The 22539-nt window shown below is 47.9% G+C and overlaps 1 protein-coding gene across 4 annotated transcripts in view; it reads right to left on the bottom strand.

Annotated features, from left to right (window-relative positions):
- Positions 1-22539, bottom strand: part of ELAVL4 (ELAV like RNA binding protein 4) — a 72714-nt gene that overhangs the window by 6006 nt on the left and 44169 nt on the right. For all 4 annotated transcript variants that reach the window (XM_027838095.1, XM_027838097.1, XM_027838096.1 and 1 more), the window contains 2 exons: positions 21984-22087; positions 1941-2094 (listed from right to left, as the gene is read on the bottom strand). In XM_027838095.1, coding sequence (XP_027693896.1) covers positions 1941-2094; positions 21984-22087 — 258 coding nt within the window. The remainder of the gene's footprint in view (positions 1-1940; positions 2095-21983; positions 22088-22539) is intronic.

Below are 22539 nucleotides of genomic sequence, written 5' to 3'. Positions count from 1 at the left end.
ATGCTGGATTGACCAGAGGTTCCTGTGGCTTCTTCTGGTGGGGAGACCTCGTGCCTAGAGCTTTCCGGGGTCCTCCTCTCACTCTCTGGATCCTGGAAGAAGACGTTCCTTTTGACCCACTACTAAGGCATCTGCCCAAAGGCCTGCAATGCAGGGAACCTGGCAAACACATTAAACACCTGGTGGCAAACTGCTGATGGCTGCTCCTCTCACAAGGTGAAGCTTGCACTGGCATGGGACCCAGATGCGAGGAGGCTGGCTGATGAGGAGCCTCTGGAGAGGGCTGCCACAGCATGGTGGGACACTCCCATCAAGGTGAGGGATCTTACGTGTCACCTGCCACAGGGCTGGTCCTCAATACCTGCCTCCTCACATACCTGGCCAATGCTGAGCCTATTATCCGAGAGATATAAAGAGCTGAACCACCCATGGAGGGGGTGAAGAGAGCTTATTTTAAGGGGGGTTAATTCTTCCAGTTGTAAGACCCGGTTTTAAATTCCAGCTTTGCCAATAAACTCACTGTGAGATCTCAGGCCAAGTGACTTCCCTTCTCCGGGTCTCAGTTTCCTCATCTGTAAAAAGAGGTGCTAAGATGAACTTAAGAATACTCTAATTCAACCAGTCACCTTCATCTATTTGTTGCTGAGCAAACTAGACATCAGGGAAGATGTCTGTGTGTCTGTGTACTTACACACCCATGTCCTTCTTCAGTTAATACAGATGTGGACCTAGATGGAGGATGTGTGTAAACACACACATGTACACATACATGTATGCACATACAGGTGTGCATATGACATACACACATGGGTATGTGCAGGTGTGCGTATACATGCATACACACATACATGTGTGTATATGTGCGCATGTATACACACACGTGGGTGTACCCATGGGTGTTTGCAGACATGTGTGCACGTGTGCACACACACACTTCTCTTGAATAAGACTTGAATCCTTTAATAGAATGTAAGCTCCCTAAGGGCAGGGACCAAGGATTCATTTGATCATTCTTTCAACAAGGCCTAGCACAGAGTAGTACTTATAAGATGCTTGCTGATGACTGGTTGATTGCCTGAGGACGTTGCTGGCTTGGCCAGAAGCTTAGCCACCATACCTGAGTGTGGTGTGATTTTTGGTTACAGTATTTATACATTCTCAGGCTTTGGGGATTGGATCTCCAGCTAGGAGGAAGCTGGAGGTCACGGACAGCGGGCTGCCTTTAAGGCCTCACCTGCTCTCACTCACTCCCAGTCCTCTGCTACCATCCGCTCTGGGTCCGTCTTGTCCCCACCTAATATTTACACTAGTCTCCCTGATTAGAATGTGAACTCCTTAAGGGTAGAGATAACTTTGTTTTTGCTGTTGTTGCTGTTTTTTATCCCTATTGCTTAGCATATATACTTTAAAAATGCCTTCTTAATTGGATTTTTACAGAGAAGGAAACTGAGGCTCAGAGTTCACACAAGAAGTGTCCAAGCTGAGATTTGAATCCAGGTCCTCCAAAGCTGTAGCTGGTACTCTTTGCATCATATTGTCTCCAAAACATGAGAGCATCCTTTGTGCTAACCAGCATTTACTAAGCACCTACTATGTGCCAGGTACGTAAACCTAAATCAAAAATTCATCTAAGGCATTGAGGTGGCTTCCATCTGTGCTGGTGAATAGAATGTCCCTACTGGTGAAATCATGAATCCTGAAGCCCATAAGTAAGCATGCGTGCGTGCGTGTGTGCCCAGCTGTGTGTGTGTTTCTGGATATAAGTATCTGAGACCTAAAATAAGGGGTTCCTGGGGGCAGAAGGGTTAAAGAAGGCCCCCCTGACTCATCCCTTAAACCCTGCTAGAACTGGCTGGCAGCAGAGAGCTGGGAGCAGGGCCTGTGTGCTTCAGCACCATGGACAGGGGTGGGGAAGGTGCCAAGGAAGAAGCCAAGTGAACCTGTGACTTGATCCACCAGGATGCGGGAGGTGATGATGCGTCCATACTGCGAGAAGAGCTGCTCCAGTTCTTTCTGGGTCATGGTTTTTGGGAGGCCGCTGACGTACAAGTTTGCATCCCGGATGGATGCTGAGCTCGGACGGGCGTAGGAGACCTGGTGGGGGAGGGGGGAGGAGAGGAGGATGGGAGGAGGAGGGTGAGCAAGAGAGGAGGGAGAGAAGAGGAGGAGAGAGTGAAGGAGGAAGAAAGAGGAGGGGGAGGAGGAGAGAGTCAGTCCACCTTCGGCTATGGTGCCCACAGCCCAGCCACCCTACCCCTCCCCAGTCACTCAAGCTCTCGCCTGCCTGCCTGCCTTCCACTGACCCGACCCTGAATGCCAGCTTAAATAACTACCCTCGTAGGGTCCTCGCGAGAGTCAGGAAAGCACTCCACCGACCTGAAATGAAGCAAGCCCACAGCCAGGATTCCGTGGAGCGTAAATCGGCAGGTAAAGGAACCACCAATTTCACCCCACTTATCTCATACACAGAATCTGACTCCTCAGAGCCTCCCCGTCACCTTCCCCTACAAATTCATTGAAGATGCCAAGTTCCTGGCCAGCTCTATCTCTTTTTCTTCCCAGCCTTGGTTGAGAGGGCTCAGAGAGCCACCCCACTCTCCCTCCCGCTAAGCACATCTGTACTAGGGTGGGTCAACCCAGTCACCTCCAGAGTGACCCCCAAGAAGGTCAGACCTCAGCAAGGCAGACAAGGCAGTGGGGAAGTGAGAGCCCACTGGTGCACCGAAGAGGAGGTGCGATTTCAGAAAAATTATCTCCCTGGATCTCTGTGAACTGTTTTCTTCCAAAATGCTAACAGAGACATGTAAACAGATCTGAAATTCCATCTGCAAAGAGCCAAATCTGCAGCGTACACATAAGCAAAGCACATTTCAGTAGTCATTAATTTTAGATTTTTTAAAAATTTATTTTTATTTTTTATTTTTTTAAATTCAAAAGACAAACAACACCCAGTGCAGGCGACAATGCTTTACAGCCAGTCTCTCCTGCTCCAGCTATTTCTAGGGCGGCCATGGCTCAAAATAGAGCTGGCCAGCTCTCCAGCCTGCCTGCCCGCTGCTGCTGGACAGTGGCCTGGCTACTGGGGGCATGCCTCGGCAAGCAGTCTTATTTAACCTAGTCCACAAACGCATGACCAGTGCACACATGTGCACCCATGTGCAAAGCCATTAATACACATGTGTGTAAGCACAGTGAGGCAGTCGGTGCACGGGTGATCACCGAAGCCATGTTTTCACTGCATGGGGGCCAGCACATTTGGGAAAGAGTCTGGGCCTGGTGGCCGTGTGTCCCAGGACCCCCTGTTCCCTCCCTACCTGTGACACACACGACAAATCGCTTTCTGATATTCCCTAAAAATAAACGTTGACTCAACAGAAAGAGAGACGGGGTGAGAGAGACTAATGTTAGCTCCTGCTGACGGAGGCAGAGGAGGTGGTCTGTGGCATTTGGCACTGGGTCTTTGGGGTGGGAGAAACAACAGAGTATTTAAATTTATAGGGAGCCAGAAAGCCTCTGTGGGCTCTCAGTTCTGCCACAGGGGAAGGTGGGCTTCTGCCCTGGGCCATCCTGGGCTGTTGGTGAGGTACAAACTGGCTTTCCTGAGCTGGGTCTGAGTCAACCAAGAGATCCATGGCATCCAGTTAAGAACCCTTGAGAAGCAGAACCTGTCGTGGTGCCTCTAAGGAGGCACAGGGACATTCTGGAACCCCAGAGAAACAATCCAGGGTCCAACAAGATGTTCCTCAGTGGTATCTATTAGGGAGGGGTGGGTGACTTCCAATCCCACACACGTTTGCCTGTCAGACTAACATCCACGGGCCACAAGGGACCATCTCCCCGACGAGCCTCCTTCCCACTCTCTGCCACGGGAGGCTTGGCTAAGACAGCAAAGCTCAGAGCAAAGGGGTGTTTCTGTTACTCTGTCTGTAAAATGAAGAAGCTGGATAAGAATCCCAGAATCTGGCCAATCAATTGGTCAAGCAAAAAACATTTCCTAAACATCTCAGCCGGGTGCCAGACACTGTGCTTAAGAAGGGATGGGGAAGGAAAAAGCATTTGATATTAAGCCCCTACTATGCACCAAGTACTGAGCTAGATGGGGAAGAAGAGAACAAGTATTTATTATTAAGTACCTACTATGCATCAAACGCTGTGCTACATGGAGAAGGTGAAAGGGACAAAAATGTGTTATTAAGCCCCTATTATGTGCTAGGCACCGTGCTCTACAAATACTACCTCCCGTGATGCCAGATGCTGGGAACAAAAACGAAAGGGAAACAGTAAAACCCATCTCCTGAACCACATCCTTGATAAATGGGCATTCAGCACCTGCACAACTGGAGAGCTCATTACCTTTCAAGGCAGCCCAACCTTTCTGCTGGGGGATACTCTACCTGAAGGGGAAGGCTTTCCTCCTAGCACAGGAGGCAGAGGGCATCTCCGAGGCTGCCTCCACCCCTGACTGGGCCTGAATTCCTACCATCTGGTTGCAAGCACAGGGAAGATGACACAGGCCCCCTTTTGGGAGTCTAGTCCCTTTGTCCATCTGCCTACCTCCAACATGCTGTGGGGGAGTGCTGGGGGAAGGATGGAGATGCTGTTATCATTCAGAGCTCGATTCCCCAGAGTATCTCGGCTCTCACAAAGTCACATTATGAACCCCATTTATAGCAACACTCCTCAGCCAGAAGTTGGGAGTGGGTAACCATGTACAGGTACGGGGCACATACATGCACAGCCAAAGAAAGAGTGAGCCACATGGAGAAATGCAACCTCAGAGGTACCTAGTCAATCAATAAATCTGTAAGTATTTAGCAAACACCCACAGTGTGCCAGGCACTGGGGATAAAAAGATGAGTGAAACACTCCCTGCCCTCACGAAGTCTGCATTCTAGTGGGGAAGACTCCATGTTCATAGACAAGTAGATAGCTAGAAACAAAGTGACTGGGGCATATTAGCAACTGGGGGAGGCGGGAAAAGTCTCCTGAAGAAGGGAGTGGCACTTAAGCTGAGAATGGAAGGGAGCTACAGATTCCAAAAGGTAAAAGTGAAAAGGGAAGGCACACCAGGCATGAGGGATGGCCTGGGCAAAGACAAGGAGGTGGGAGATACGCCATCATGGACAAGGAACAGCAAATAGGCCGGTCTGGCTTCACTGACCCAAATGTGAGAATCAGAACCTCTAAACTGCAAGGGACCTCAGAGGCATCAAATCCAAATTACAGCTGAGCAACAGCCCCCTTCCATCAGTAGGGAGCTCACTCCCTCCTGATTCCCCTTACTGTGCTTGTAGATGCTTTAAGGGCAAGGAGGCTTCTGCTCACCAGGAGCCAAAAACTGCCTCTCTCCAACTTTGTCCCCCAATTCTGCTAGCACCCAGGTTATTAGGCCTAGCGCAGAAATGGAATTCTCATTTGTAATATGGGAAAAGGGCCCAGGGTCCCGAACAACCAACTTAAACATTTCTCTGTATCCCCAGTGCCTGGCACAGGCTTGTTAACTAATTAACAAATGGACATTCATGGTACAACTGGCCTGTAAATTGCGGGGCTCTCTTGAACTTATTCCAAAGGAATGTGGCCCTGCCCTCAGAGTCCTGGAATTGAAAGAGATGTCGGTGGGCAACTAGTCCAACCATGGGCCTGAGGAAGCATGCCCATATCGACAACATGCCTGAGTGGGCAACCAGCCTCTTATGTAGGATGGGTGGATCCTTCTTGCTTTGGGGGGAGGAGAAGGTATTCTTCCAATCCTACCAACCAGCTGGCAGTTGGTGCCAGGCTACAAAGATCAGAACTCTTGACTCATTACATGTGTTCTATACCTGTTTATCCGCTGTGTCCACTGATAGAATGCATGCCCTTTGAGGACAGGAGCGGTCTCACTTTTGTCTTTGGATTCTCGGTTCCTAGGCACAGTGCCTGGCAATGGTAGGTATTTTCATGGGTGGCAGCTATAGAATGGCAGGCCTAGAGTCAAGATGACCTCAGACACTTTCTAGTGGTGTGACCCTAGGCAAATCCCTATTTGCCTCAGTTTTCTCAACTGTAAAATGGGGATAACATTAGCACCTATCTCCCAGAGTAACTGTCAGGGTCAAATGAGATTGTCAAGTGCTTAGCACAGTGCCTGACACACAGTAAGCACCATATAAATATGAGCTATTATTCTTATGACTTAATAAATGTCTGATGATAGTAACAACAGAAATTATATAGCACTTTAAGGTTTGCAAAAACCTTTGTGATCTTCACAACAATCCTGGGTGCTATTACTATCCCCACTGTACAGATGAGGAAACTGAGACAGACAAAGGCTAAGTGATTTGCACAGGGTCACACAGCTAGTATATATCGAAAGCTGTGTTCGAACTCAGGTCCTCCTGACTCCAGGTCCGATGCTCTATCCACTCAATTAGTACTATCTGGTTGAATTATAGGATGAATCATGAAATGGGGGTTTTTAGTACTTATTTCTCTCTGTGAGGACATGGCTGGTAACTTGGTTTTGGTCCAAACGTAAGCTTTCATCAACATGGGGACCTCTCAGTGTGTCAACTCCCTCCACTGATATGGCCCACCAGTCATGGGTGACTCATAGCCTTGGAAGAGTGACTGGGAGCATAGGTTAAGAACCTCTGGGTTAAATCTTCTTGAGCGTCCTGTCCAGGTCTAATTCCTATGATCACCACCAGATCTGAGAGGCGGAAGGGGGGGAAAGAGAGAAACATCTGGGGCCACTTCACTTGCACCTAGGGCTCTCTCCAAAAACTTCCAGAAGCACCCATGCTGACCTTCCCCCTTTGGTCCTTAACAGGGAGACAAGAGACCCACTGCAAAGTCTTACATCATCGTAACACCAAGATTTACACACAAACCAAAGTTTGACAAAATGAAATCATTTTAACTGTAATAGGGGGGAGCTCCTTACTTAAAATAATATGACTAGTTATTTAACAAGCATTTATTCATCCAGAGCAAATAATCGCACTCTGTGTCAACGCGGGTCAGGGAGGGGAGTGAGAAGGCGGCTGATTTAGACTAAATCATGGAGAAAGGTTTGTAGCAAACAGAATGATTCAACGATAGAATGGACCGCTTTGTGAGTTTCCTGTCTAGCAGCGATGGATAGCTCCTGTCACGTAAGGGGCTTTCTTACACTACACAGGCAGGGGAGAGGATTTGATCTGGAAAGCACTTTATCTAGAACACTGAGTGGAATCCCCTTAAAAGGAGCAAACTAAGGACCACGGGAAGAAAGTGGGAGGCCAGGAACCCAAGTAGCAGCAAACAGCCCAAACCTAAGGCCTCGGTCTCCCCATCCAGGGCTCTCATCCTGCCTGCTGATATACAGTCACCAACCTGAATTCAAGTGAATAGCCAGCATTTACACTGCACTTCCACATACATTATCTCATTTGGGCTCCCCAACAACTCTGTGCTGCTGCTGTTGAGCTCCATTTGGGGTCTTCTTGGCAGAGACACTAGAGTAGTTCACCGTTTCCATCTTCAGCTCATTTTAATTATGAGGAAACTGAGGCAAACAAGGTTAAGTGACTTGCCCAAGGTCACACAGCTAGAAGTAATAACCCCTGTGAGGGTGGTGCTATTAGTATACCCATTTTACAGAAAAGAAAACAGGCTAAGAGAGTTTAGGTGACTTTGCCCCGAGTCATACAGCTAATAAATGCAGGAAGGCAGGATTTGAACTCAGGTCTTCTTGACTCCAAGTTAAATATATCCACTGTGGGCTCTGGGTTGCAGAACTGAGTTCATCTGTCTTTTCTCATTTTATAAAGGACCCTAGGAGAAGGGCCATGAAGCTCAGTTTTTTTCTTAATGGAAGGTGATAATTGAACAGAAGAAAACTGTTTCGAACAGTTCTAGGAAGATGACTTTAGAACTATCAGAAACAAGGATAAGGAAAGACAGATGTCCTCAGAATTGAGCCCGGGAAGCCCCCCCACCCCCCGCCCACAGACCTTCTCATCTCTGGAACATACTAGCTGCAACTGTAGAGGGGGAAGAAGCAGTTTTGGAAGCGAACATGCCTGACCAACAGTGTTGGGGAAGGACCTGCAGCCATGGCGAGAGATGGCTTTCCACCACCCACAGCTGACAGGGACCTTTAAGGCTTCCGCCTCTGACGATCCCTCAGGCTCAGCTCAGGGGCTGCCTCCTATAAGAGACCTTTCCTGAAACCTCATCAATGCTCTTAGACTACTGCAATGACCTTCCTCCACTTGAACACCAATGTACAAATTACGTGCTCTAAGCAGAATGTCAACTCCTTGAGGGCAGGGGCTTGTTTTATCTCTATTCTCAGTGCCTAGCCTTTCAATAATGTCTGAGTGGAGAGTTCATCACCTGACAGAGCGAGACCACTAATTCAACCTTCTAAGCTTTACAGAGAACAAAAATTGAGGCCCAGAGAGAAGGGACTTGTCCACTAAATGTGGCTACCTACTGTCAGAGCCCGGTCTCAAGTCCTGATTCTTCTGATCTCAAGTTCATGGTTCCTTCCAGTCTATCTTACACAGAAATCTTCTCAACACTCTCCCTGACAAGAATCATTCAGCCTCTTCTGGGATACCTTCATTGATAAGCAATTCACTACCGCACAACTGCGATCAACTGTGCAGGAGTGTTCCCCTCCCAGATTGATATTTTTGTACTGGTAAACTAGGTAAACAATCTTTTGTCTCAATTCTTACCTCGCCCTTAGTCATTGAATGGGTGTTGCCTCAGACAAACTGACACTTGGGAAAGACCTTAATTCAAAAGACCAATTTGTCCACTGTATCTTGGGCCATCACCCTTTGTCTTGACTCATGCCACTGGACTCCAATGACTCTGGAGGAGACAGTGAGGCTGATGACTTTGGCAGCTCTGCCTCACTTAAAACCAATTTACTCTCAGGTCAAGATGTCACCCTTGTGACGTCATTGGTCCTCTCTGAGAACTGCACGAATCAGTCTGTTTCTCTCTTGCACAGCCCTTTGCCCAAGGTCACATTTGCTTTTGTAGCAGCCAGGTCCAGCCAGGTACCACTGGTGAACCCCTTAGCTAATCTAAGACACCCAGATCTTTCCCCCCCTAGACTGCCACCCAGGTAGCTTATCCTCTTCCTCCCACAGGCTTGCTACTTCTGCAGTTAACTGCTTTTCTGACACTTACAAAACTTTCCTTGCCCCCCCACGCTAGGAGTCCATAACCATCCCTCTCCCAAGAAGGCCTGAGCTAAAGCAGAACAGTCAAGGTGTACAGGAATGACCTTTAAAATAGCTACATGCCATGCCACCTACTGGCAGGAAGCCCTAGACCACCTGATTGTATTCCACTTAGCACTTCACTACCACAGCCTTGACAATGTGCTCTAATTGTCCTCAGTGGCAGGCATGTGCACACACCCCATTCTCCCCCTCCCCCCCCAGCAGAGATTGGAATCTCCTTGAGGGCAGCCTTAGATGGTATCTGTGAATCAGTGCCTGAGCTGGGATCTGAACCCAGCTCTTCTCGATTTCCACCTCCAGATTCTCTACCCATTATGCCACAAATGCCTCTTACTTCTATGTAAATCATTCCCCAAACCCATAATTTGCCCCAGACTTCCCTTTCCAGCTTTATTTCATGACCTTACGCCTGCACACTCTATGTGTCAACCTAAGACGATGAATAGCCGCTAGTCCTTGATTTCATCCTGTTTTCTCCAGCCTCCAAGCCTTTGTATGCACCATCCTCCATGTCTAGAACTGCTTTTTTGACCAACCTCTAGCTTTGTCTATTTATTGAAATTTCTCTCCTTTAAGGCCTAACTTAGGTCCAGTGTTACTACTCATGGCCATCCCCTCCCTCCACATACTTCTTCCCACCCCAAAGTGATCCATCCATCCTTGAGTCTCCCAGGCCTCTCCTAAACACTATATCACATTCTACATTACATCAATGGCAAGCATTGAAATGGCACTTTAAGATTTACAAAGCACATTATAAATATGATATCATCATCATCATCATCATAATAATAATAATGATAGCTAACATTTGTATCAGGCTGACAGTGTGCCAGGCACTGTGCTAAGAGCTTTACAATTATTATCTCATCTGATCCTCACAACAACCCAGGGAGTGTTATTACCCCCATTTTACAGATGAAGAAACTGAGGCAGACAGAAGTTAAGCCACTTGCCCAGGGTCACACACAGCTATTAAGTATCTGAGTCAGGATTTGAACACAGGTCTCTGATTCCAATTCCAGCACTCTATCCCCGGTGACACCCAGATACCTTTCGCTACATCACAGGGCCAAAGAATGCAGTATTTAATTAGGTTGAGAGCTGGAAGGGACCTCAACAAGCATGGTCCAACCCTCTCATTTTACAGAAGAGAAAACTGAGGCCCAATCAGGATAAGGCTTAAGTAACTTGTCCAAGGAACAGGGGTAAGTTTTGAAACCAGGTCCTCTGACTCCAAATTCAGAACCCTGACCACTGTGGTGTCCTGCCTCCCACATGTGAACTCTACAACACCATAAGAATACATGTGAATGTCTTCTTCTCCTACCAGACTGGAAGCCCAAGGGCTGGGGCTCTGCCATCTCTATCTTTGTACTTCTCTAGCAGGGATTACATGTGTAGGCGCCCCCTCCTTCTCCCTGCCCCTACACAGAAGATGGAACTAAATGAGTCCTAAGACTTGGAATCAGAAAGGCTGTGTGACCACGGGTGAGTTGCTAAACCTCTCTGGTCCTCTGTCCCCTCATCTATAACACAGGCTTTCTAATATCTGACACAACTATTTGACAGGGATGAGAAGCTCAAATGGGCAGCTGTCTACATAAAGGGCTTTTCAAACTGCAAAGAATTATGCCAACGTTATAGTTTATTATGATTAATATAATTTTAAAAAATATTCATTTCCACAAGAATTTATTCTCTTTCTCTCCCCTGTGCCCTCCAAACGGACAATTTTTTAAAGCAAAAAGGAAGCCCTCATGACAAATGCAGTTCAGCCAAAAAATGCCCACATTGGCCACTTCCAAAAATGCATGTCTCATTCTTCATCTGCAGCCCACGACTTCTCTAGCAGGAGGTAGGTGGTATGTTTTCTCTTCAGTCTCCTGGACTCATGCTTTATCACTGCACTATTCAGACAAACATTTTTGCTCTCTGCGCTTGTGTCTAATTATGCCCAACTAGACTGTGAGCCCCCTGAGGGCAGGGCCTGCATCTTGGGTCTCCCTCCGCCAAAGCTTTGCACACAGCGCATCGTAACAAGGGAAGCGATGGCCTATTACCGAACCCGCAGCCACAGAAGAGGGGTGGAGAAGAGTGGAAGCCCTATGAGCACCCCTAGATTTGGCTGGTGCTCCCCTTGGCCTCGTCAGGCCTCCTCTGGGACCCCTCAGGCATCCCCCTTCCAAACTTAGTTTTCCCTGGAGCCCGCTCCTTATCTGCCAGCCTCGGTTGAAGGGGAAACCCGGGGCAGGCGAGCTTAGTCTTTTCCTGGAGAAACACCCGTGGCGAAGGCGGCTGTCCAGGAAGCGTTAAGCACAGGCCGGAGATAGAAGCACTGACACTTCAGGGCAAGAGAAAGGGCCATTTAGGCCATTTACTGCATGGCCATGGGAGAGTGGGGTCAAACTGGTGCCATAAAAAGGCCATCACCATCGTCGTCATTTTCAACCCTTCTGGAGACAGGCAAGAGACAGACAGGGAAGGGGGTGGAAAAGAAAGCAGGCTTCAAACCACCGGGCACCCTGCTCCAGGAGCTGAGGGCTTCCACCTGTGACTAGAGAGAAGTGCTGACTTCAGCATCAGCCCCAAGCTCCGCTTCTCACCTCGCTGCACATCCTCCTCCTTCCTGAAGCTCAGGTCTCTCTCCCTGCTCCTCACACACAGCACCCCATCTCCCTTTGTCAGGATCGTCCCCCAGGCCTGGGATGTGCTCCCTCCTCGCCGCTGCCTCTGAGAATCCTAGGCCCATTAAATCACAGCTTACATTCTTCTGGCAGGAGGCTCATTCTGATCCCCTCAGTTGCTACTGCCATTCTCCACAGATGGGGGATGAATTAAGCACTTACTATGTGCTGAACACTATGGGCTCTCAAAAATAAGAAAACCAGACGGGCCCTCCTCTCCAGGGGCTTACACTCTAATGTTGCTCAGTCCTTTGTCAGTGTGTCCGACTCTGTGTGACCCCATTTGGGGTTGTCTTGGCCAAGATACTGGAATAGCTTGCTGTTTCCTTCTCCAGCTCATTTTACAGATAAGGAAACCGAGGCAAAAAGTTAAGTGACTTGCCCAAGGTCACACAGCTAGTGTCTGAGGCCTGATCTGAACTCAGGAAGATGAGCCTTCCTCACTCCAGGCCTGGCACTCTACTGTGCCACCTGGCTGCCCTCACATTCTAATAGAGGAAGACAAACTATAAAGAGAAGCTAGAAAGTGGGAGTGGAGACAGAAGGAGAAGGGTACCCATATGAGGGGCAGGGCTGCTGGTGTGGGTGTGGGGAATCTAGAGTCAGATGAGCTGGGAATGAAGGGAGCAGGGACTCAGCAGTCAGGAGAGCAGGCCCCGGGAAGGAGGAGCTCAGGTCACGCAAGGAAGGGCTGATGCTAAGGAAGCTGACCAGTCTGGAGAGTGAGCTGTGTGAGGCAACACCTGGAGACTCTGTGGACGTATTCCGTAGCTACTTATATGAGTGCGTATAATTTCTCTCAATAAAATGTAAATTCTTCAAGGACAGAGACTTTCATTTTTACCTTCACAACCAGTGCCTGGAATATGTAGGCATTTAGTAAATGCTTACTGATTGGTTGATAGAACCCAGTTAAATGAGAGATCTCTGGCAATTTATATTTTTATGAAGTGAATTATTAGATGGGGGGAAGCGATGAGGATACTCCTAATGAGCTGATTCCTACCACCACTACTACCCCCCAGCCTAGCTCATGAAACCCCTAAAGTTAAGAGCAAGGTAACAGATACAAGGTTTACAATCTTAAAGGGTTTATACTTTGTTACACAAGTTATAAAGTTCTCTGATCAAAAATGATGGAATTAGAGGACAAATGGCTGGCCAAAAACTGACCAAGTCCCTTTAGGTGAGGTGGCCCTTTAAAAAGAGAGGCCTTTCTCTGTGAAGGAAGTTAGGCAGGAAATAGCTAACCACAGTGGGAGCCCTGGCAGTGAAGAAAAGAGCCAGCTATGGGAGAACACAGCTCTGGAGCAGGAAGAGACACTTAACTCTTAAGTGTGGCATGGGGGGAGGGGAATCTCTCTCTCTTCCTCCTCCCACCAACTCTGCTAACTTCCAGTGTATTAATTTGCCTGTTAGGAGACATCAAACCAAGCAGGGAAAGGCCTATTGCTAAGATAGGAGGCAACTCTGAGGAGGGTGAGTTTTATGAGTGTGGGTTGATAAAGGAGCCAGTTCTGGCCATTAGGAGTTGAGATACAGAGAGAAATAGGCCTAGAGGTCCTAATGGAACAACCTTCCCAGAAGAGGAACTACCCCTGTGGGAGGTACTCCAGGAAAGGCAAGGGCACTGGGTCCTGTAATACTACAAGTGTGATACACTACAAATGTATCATCTCTGTTTAGCATACTCTGTGTGTGTGTGTGTGTGTGTATAAATATATTTGTGTGTTTGTGTGTATGTGTGTGTATGCGCGCGCATGTGCACTTTTCCTACTGGTGCTGTATGTAGCTGTGGGACAGTGGACTCCCAGTTTAATGGGGAAATGTTTTGCCACCATTGTTCTTACAATGCCAGTAAATGTCTTTCCTCTGAGCTAACTGTGTTCTTTAGCTGACTATTAAAGGCAAACATACTGGTGGGGGCTCGTGAGCTCTAATTCTAGGAGTGCAGACCCACAGAGTACCTTGAACCTGGGACAGCGACCCTTCAAGGGACCCAGCTGAGGTCCACTTAGGGTGGTGACTAACCACAGTAGGGAGTGCTAGCCACGGAGAGGAACATGACGTGAGTTCTATTTTAAATGCTATTAAAATGAACTGAAGGGTACAGTTCTCATACCTCATGCTAAGGAATAAAAAGAAATTCACAGCTTTCTCTTAGCTGGGATACCTAACTCCATTCTCCCCCTCTACTCCATCAACTCTGCAGACTACTGGCAGTCTAACTTTTCATTAATGTCATGTCACCCCTAGCCAAGAACCTTAGATAGTTCTTACTTACTAATTACTAATTCCAACCGAAACTTAAGACTAGATCAGGGGTGGGGAACCTGCAGTCTTGAGGCCAGTGTAATACTGTAGGTCCTTGGGTGCGACCCTTTGACTGAGTCCAAGTTTTACAGAGGATTTGTGGCCTCGAGGCCGCAGGTTCCCCACCCTTGGACTGGATGGTCACTGAGGCCTTCTTTAGTTTCAGATCCCATGATTTTTTTATGAACTTTCCAACTCCAGCCCTCTACATCATACCCTGTAATCTGGCCTCTCTCGCTTTACAGAAAAAGTCTGTTCACCCCTGAAGCTTATCCCTTTATTATCACCTTGACCTCATTCCTGGGGTTTCCTCTAGTATCTAGCTAGGACCTAGGCTCCAACTCCATCCCGTACATCAAGCATCCTCAGTGATCCTACTCATTTGCTTACAAGCATGTACAGCTCTCCCATTCCTTAAACAGACTTTCTGTGACCCAGCTATCAAACCAGTGAACACTCCTACCTCTGCTTCCAGGATGCTTAAGTTGTCAAGGCCTTTAGAAGTTACCCAGCCAGTTTCTATCCGGGCCAGAGTCCCCTCAGTAACATCAAGCACCCATTCACCTTCTGGTTGGAGACCCCCAGTGTCAGGGAGCCCAAGACCTCCCAGGGCAGTGGGCTCTACTCTGGTCCCACTCAAGTTGGGAGCAAAGCTGACTTTAAAATTAAGTTGAAATCTGCTTTTAACTCCCATCCCTCTGTTTCTAGTTCTGGCCTCTGAACACCAAGGTGAATAATTCTCAGCTCCCAAACACTGTCCTTATCGCCTCCCTCTCTCACTTCTCAGAGCATCTGTTACGGCCAACTCTTCCTCCCTCTAACCCCCATCCTCCACCCGATGTCTCCTCTCGCTTTACTTAGGAGACTGAGACCATCTGTATCAAGCTTCCTGGCTCTGGGCTCCATTCCTGCACACTTTTAAGCATTGCTTAGCACCCACTCTCCCCCACCCTGGCCCCAGCAGGAGGGGATCCCGGCCCCTCCTCCTTCAGCCTGCACCCAGGAGCTTCCCCCTCCCCGCCTCCCCCCACACCCCATGCATATCCAACTCCTTCTCAAGGCAGTCTACAAACATGCTGAGGTCTCCCCAGTTCCCAAAATAACCCTTCCCTTGACATATCTACTTCATCCAATTCTACGGTTCCACCTCCCTCCTTCCCTCCACTGCTAAATTTCTTGGGGAAAAAATGTCTATGCCCAATGCTTCTATCACGACACTACCCACGCCCTCCTAAACTTCTTACCATCTGGCTATCTGGTTTTTCCTCTCTTTGTCATGCCCAGCCACCTGCCATTCTACCAAGGTGGTGATCCTAAAGGTTGCAGAGGTCCAAACCCAATGGTCTTTCTTAGATCTGACAGCACGGACATTGCTGACCGCCCCTGCTCTTTCCTCAGCTTTAGACATGCCATTTCCTGGTTGCTCTCTTACCTGTTTCCCCACTCTCTTCCTGAGCCCCTAATATGGGTATCCCTCAAGAAGCTACCCTCGGCCCTCTTCTCTCTACACTTTCCCTTGCTGTAGGGTTCTGGCTAGAGATGATTCCCAAATCTATACCTCTAGGAAGGCCTCTTTGCCTGAGTTCCAGACCCAGTTTCTGGGGCCCCCTCTGCTTTCCCAATGGCTCCTCCAAACCTCTCCATGTAAGGGGTATGAGGATGACTTCATGGTCCAGCACCTTCAATGCTGCTATCCATTCCATTACCAAGGCCTGCTGTCAATTCCACTGCCATCATCTCCCATGACCAGCCCCTCTTCTCTATTTCCACCACCTGAATTCTGGGTCTCCCTATCCACCTGCCTAAGCTACTGAGATAGTTTAATAACAGATATTCTCACGCCTGCCCTTTCTCTAATCATTAACCCTTCTTCACAGGCTGCCAGACTTATCTTCTTTACATGCAGATCTGGCCATGTCACCATCCCTCCTCAAAACCCACCAATGGCTCCCAATTGTTTACTAAATAATGAAAACAGCAATAATAGCTAACACTCATATAGCACTTAAAAATTTATGAAATGCTTTAAATATTAGATTATTTGTTCTTTTCAACTCTATGAAATAGGGTATTATTATCCTCATTTTACAGATTAGGAAACTGAGACAGAGAAGAGGTTTAGTGGGTCACACAAATAGTAAGTGTCTGAGGCAAGATTTTTGAGTGTCTGAGGTGAGCTTATCGCCCTCTTACTAATCTGTGCTCCAGCCCCACCTGCGAACCTCTGAGCAGGCTGGCCTTCATGCCTACAACGCCTTCCTCCCCAGCTCCACCTTGTTTCGTTGGATTTCTATTCTCTCTGATACCCAACTCGAATGCCATTTGCCTCGGGCCCACACAATGGTAATAATAACCCACATTTACATAGAACTTCTACTCACAATGCAGCATTGCAAATACGATTATCTCCCCATTTTACAGCAGAGAACACTTTGGCTATGAGATGTTAAATGACTATTGCACAGTTAAGCGTAGGAAGTGAGCTCTGAACTTGGATCTCCTGACCCCAAGTCCAGTCCACTGATGGGATGGTGAGGTCACTGGGATTGGTTAAAATGGGCTGATGCACACAGTTGTCTTGGGGGAAAAAAGTCCAGTCAGACACTTATGTGTCCTGCACTTTGCTAAGCACTGGACATCTAAACCCAAGCAAAAAGAAAAAGAATCCCTACCCTCAAGGAACTTCATTCTAATGGAGCAGTCAGTGCCTACTCTGATGCACCAGGATGGCTTTACATCTCTCTTCTGCACTCTCCCATTGCTTTTTAGTCAATAATCAATAAACATTTATTAAGCGCCTATTATATGTCAGGCACTATGCTAAGTGCTAGGAATACAAATAAGAAAAAGAGCGCCTGCCCTCAAGGAGCTTACAATCTAACAGGGGAAGGCAATTCATAAAAGGAAGCTGAAGAGGGTACCTGGACATCTGAGGAGTCAAAACCAAGTAGAGAAGCTAGTGGGAAACAAAGAGATGGCTGGGATTTCTAAGCCCTCTATAAAGGAAGGCTTTGAGAGCAGGTTTCTGCCCTGTCCTCCAGCCTTCCAATAGGGGAGGAAGCGTTGAGCATCAAAGCTGCAGCAATCTCCAAGAGGAAGAGGTTTCTAGTGATGAGCTGATCCCGGGGCAAGCTGGCTGAGAAATGAGGGGAGAGCCGCAACACACAGACCCGTCAGAGAGGAGCCTGGCTCCCGCCCAGAGTGACGGGGCCAGCATATGGAAGAGGTGGGTCTGAAGTGCATATACACCGTTATGTATCACAGCATGCATCATCTCTTCCAATTTGACTGTAAGCTCCGTGAGGGCAAGGATCCTGTCTCTGTCAACGCTCTGTCTCCTGTCAGGGTCTCAAACAGTAGCGACCAGCTACTGCTCAGAAGAAACTGGACAGTTTATTTGCTGCTTATTATCCCCAGCACTGTCCCCTTGGCTTTTCAGCTCCCTTTTATGGGTTGTATTGATTACCCCATTAGAATAGAAGCTCCTTGAGGGCAGGGATTTGTTTTTTATTTTATTTTTACTTCTACTTATATTTTCAGCACTTAGCTCAGTGCATGAAACATAATAAACAAATTAATAAATGCTAGTTGACTTGCCTTGTCTTTCTCCCCCCTCCATTCCTCTGGACATCAGCTTATTTTAGTCAACCCAAGTGTCTTCATTCTCCCAGCAATGTGCCAACCTCATGTCTACATGTGGGCTTCCACATGCCAATGGAGTGTTTACCCCTCACAACCTCTTGGGGACCCACAGAAGAGGGTAGGAGGTGGTTAGCCAAAGTACCCTCTCATGATTACTATAGAAAGTCAGTTCTCATGAGCCTAAGAACTCATCTACCTCCATAACTGCCTGCCCCCAGAGGGTGCTTGACTGGCTTTTAAGAAATCCTTTTTTTCCTACCAGCTGCCGGCACAACTCAGTTTGACACACAAATGCTTAGAGAGGCTTCCCAGGCCCTGCCACCACCCTCGCCCCCTCACAGAAGAGACATCAAAACCCCAGCACACAAGAAGCCAGAGTGGGTGTTGAGCCCACGTTTCCAAAGGTTTCCCCAACACTGCAACCATGAGTTTGAACAATGCATGAATGGTCTTAAGAGGTAAAGACCATCTAGTTTTCTTTTCTGCTTAATTAACACATACACTGAGGGGTGAAAGCAACACGGTAGACTTCTCTGGCTGCCTCTGAGAAGGTCAGTCTGCTTGAGTCCCACCAGGAGGCAAAGGCAGAGGAGTCAACAAGGCTGAGGGCATGGGCATCACCAGAAAAGTGTGCAGGCCACTGAAGGGATGTATGTGTGTGTGTGTGTGTCTGGGTGTGGGTGCAACATGACCCATTAATCTGGGCACCTCCACCACCGTCACAGTGCAATATAAAGGTAATAATAGCTAGTTTATACAGAGCTTTACAGTCTTCAGAGGGCTTTACATGATATCTCATTTGAACTTTCCAAGAACCCTGAGAGGTAGCTACCATTCTTATCTGCACTTATATACAGATGAGCAAACTGAGGCAGATGATATGAACTGACTTGTCCAGGGTCGCACAGCTAGTAAGGTGTCTGAGGCAGGATTTGAACTCAGTTCTGCCTGACTCCAGATCCAGGTTTCTATCCACTGCACTCTCTAGCTATATTAAAGGAACAGAGAGAGAGGGAATCAGACACCTGGGATCATGAGACACTGCCTATATACCTGGAAGGAACCTCATAGGTAGGTCATATAGGTCATTTGCCTGGGAAAAATGGGGTGGGGAGTTTGAAGGTGCATAATTGTGCTCAGAACTGCCCTCCATCCTAGCCCACAGGTCATCTGAGCTTTATAGTGCCTCAATCTGAACTACACTGCTCAGAAATGCCTTACAGGCCCCTTCATGACAGTGGGTAAGAGTGAGTAAGTGAGTGAGAGTGTGTGTGTGAGTGTGTGTGTGTGTGTGTGTGTGTGTGTGTGTACACAGCCACCCACCCATGAACACACGCCCTATTAATCCTAGTGCGCGTGTGGGGAATTAATGTGACTTCTCTGTGAGGGGGTGCAGCGCCTGTCTATCTCAGGGAATAAGACTCCACTCTGGAACAGAATTCTAAAATAATCTAATTTGTTCTTAAAATCCAAATTAGGAATGATTATTTAAAGAAATTCCCCAACTAAGACCCTGGTGAACAAAATTTCAAAACCCTCACCAGGCTAGTTTTGTGCTATAAATCGACTTTTAGAGGTGAGGTACCATAACATGGGGACTAGGGGGAGAGGGCAGGGGCAGGCTGGAAGGTCTTGAAGACCCCTCCCATTTACATAACTATAACCAGAGGGACAGTGCTGCCTAGTGGACGGAGAGCCAGCATTACAGTCACAAAGACCTGGGTTCAAGCCCTAATGACTGTGGGACAGAAAAGCCCCCACGTGTCAGAAGACTTCAGGGATCATGGGGACATCAAGTGGGAAGGGACCTCAGAGGTCTCGTCATCTGCTCCTTTCATTTTACAGTGAGGAAAGTGAGGCCCAGGAAGAGTAAGATTTGCCCAAAGATGAAAGGAAAAGTCCCTTAATTTCTCTGTATGTGTGTACACACACATACGTACACATAACACACTTCTTTTTTTTGTTTTTTAGGCAATTGGGGTTAAGTGACTTGCTCAGGGTCACACAGCTAGTAAGAGTCAAGTGTTTGGTCTGAGGCCAGATTTGAACTCAGGTCTTCCTGACTTCAGGGCCAGTGCTCTATCCACTGCGCCACCTAGCTGCCCCACACATACACACGTTTTAAAGCAACCCGATGTGAACCATCCCAGACAAGGAATTTGGCCTATTTTATAGAGATTTACACATTTCTGTGCGACCACAGGTAAGTCACTTTCCTTGGCCTCCATTTTCCCCTTTATAAAATGAACCTAAAGTCTCTCCCAGCTCAGATGCCCTATGAGCCGAGACCTGATGGACTCTTCATATAGAGCGTTGGAAGAGAAAACATTTTAGTGTTTGTAGGCTTGCTATCCAGAGCGACTGTGAGATAAGAGGCAATCATTAACTTTTTACTTCTCCAAGCCTCAGTTTCTTCATCTGTAAAATGGAGCTTAAAGCCAAAGGGTCTTCTGGAAGGGGATTGAAGATAGTTATCAATATTGTCTGTCACTAACCACCACCAGGCTCACTGAGCTCTGGGGAACAAAAAGAAAGGCGAAAGACTGTCCCTGCCCTCAAGGAGCTTACAGTCTAATGAGGGAGACAACAAGCAAACATGCTATATACAGGATAAATAGGAAATAATTCAAGAGAGGGAAGGCACTAGGATTAAGAAGGATTGGGAAAAGTTTCCTGTAGGTGGGATTTTAGTGGGGACTTCAAGGAAGCCAAGGAAGGCAGTAGGCAGGGATGAGGAGGGTGGGCGTTCTAGACATGGGGGACAGCCAGAGAGAATGCCTGGAGCTGAGAGATGGAGCATCCATGGAATAGTCTGGAGGACAGTGTCACTGGACTCAAGAGTATGGAGGTAGGTACTGGATAAAACCAAAGAGAAGAGCGACCCTGGGGTGGGGAAGGAGGGACTCTTCCGCTCAAAGTCAGGGAGTCTTTCTAAGGGTGAAAGTGCCTAGAAGAAAGACTGACTGACCACAGCATGGCAGCCCACTGGACTGACCAGTCTCGAGATGGGAGGAGCTCCCTCTGGAAGGCAAACACCTGCCCAGCCCCTCCCCATAGCAGATACATCAAGCACTGAGTCAACTCTTGCTAATCCGTCCATGTACTTTCCTTGGCTATTTGATTTTTTAAAACCCAAAACTGGTGTTCTTCCTACCATCCAGAATCTGATGGGCCTCCCTCTACCTGTCATTATGTGCCTGGACAAGGCAAACACCTTTTAAGATAAGTCTGAGCTAAACTCAGTTTGAAAAGTAAAACTGCTCTGCAAGAGCTGGGAGAATCCCTCCTGAACATGCCACATCTGCACCAAAGACCGAAAGATCACTGCCCCCCCCATCAGATTATCTTCCTCCCCTTTCCCTCCCTCTTTGATGGGCCATCCTACTTCAGAGAGGATTCCCTCAACCAGCTCGGATAACTGAGCCTATTCTATTCAAAGCTTTCACTTCATGCTCCCACAAGTCAAGAGCTGTAGCTTCTACCTCTATGGTCCCATTCGGGGAGGGGCTTCTCCTTTCGTCCTATGCTTTGTCAGACCCCATCGTTCTGAACAAGAGAGCCTGGAAGACTGGTTCTAGGCGTTGGCCAGCATGGAACCCAGTACGCTAGAGGGTAGGAATTGAGGTCATGGGAGAGGTGCACTTTTCTCCTGTTCATCCTCACTCAGGCGCCCACGTCAACACAAAGATGAGTCAGGGGACAACCCAGGGACTGATCCAAGACTGCCTAGACTTATGCCTTACCACTGGCCAAGACCCCTCCGTCAGCTGTCTGCCAACTGTTTTAACCCACTGGCATTTTCCTTTACCTCTGGCTGTTTGTGCTTGGTTTCTTTAAACATCCCCATTCCTGTTAATGCTCAAAATCCTTGCTAATGTTTTTGTCTATAAATAAAAACCTGAAAAAGCTGCAGCTGGGCTGGGGGCGAGGGCAGTGGGAGTGGGGGTGATGATGAAAATGCTCATCCAGCCACCAAGGGGCCTGCCTTGATTTTGGATAGGAGATACCACACAGCGATGGCGGCAGGAGGGAGGCCAGCTCTGGTTCTCCCGGGGCCCGGACGGTGGGCAGGCAGATGGCCAGACGGACAGCTCTGGCATCCTCTTACCTTAATGGTTTTCGTCTGGAGTCGGAGTCCATTTAAAGTGTTAATGGCTTTCTCTGCATCCTTCGGGTCAATATAGTTGACAAATCCATACCCTAAACTCTGTCCTGTTGAAACAATAAAGACAGAAGAGAACTTAGAATGTTCAGAGAGAAAGGCAAGGCTCCCAGGATCGGGAGCACATGAGCACACCCATTACTGCAGACCACTGCCATGGCCAACTGTGACGGCAAACATGAAGGTTTCCAAAAACGTTCTCCATTATGCCTTTAACTGAGGGAATGATACTACAATACCACAATATATACACAGTACAACAGTGAACTGAAAGACCAGACATCACTGTCTTCCACATGCAAGATGGAAGGCACCACCATGGGCTGGTCTCACTGGCTATATGAGTTCATGGCCCAATCAACAGAGAATCCTGAAAACAGGAAGGCCAGTCAAAAGATCATGGCTTTAGGGATGGAAAGGTCACCATCGAGTACAACCCTCTCATAATAAGCTGAGCTCACTAGGACCCAGAGTCATGCCTAATGTTACAAAGCATTCGAAT

This window comes from Vombatus ursinus, unplaced genomic scaffold, assembly GCF_900497805.2.
Source record: "Vombatus ursinus unplaced genomic scaffold, bare-nosed wombat genome assembly UNPS02014825.1, whole genome shotgun sequence".
Taxonomy (NCBI): domain Eukaryota; kingdom Metazoa; phylum Chordata; class Mammalia; order Diprotodontia; family Vombatidae; genus Vombatus; species Vombatus ursinus.
This window is presented reverse-complemented; position numbering and strand designations above follow the sequence as displayed.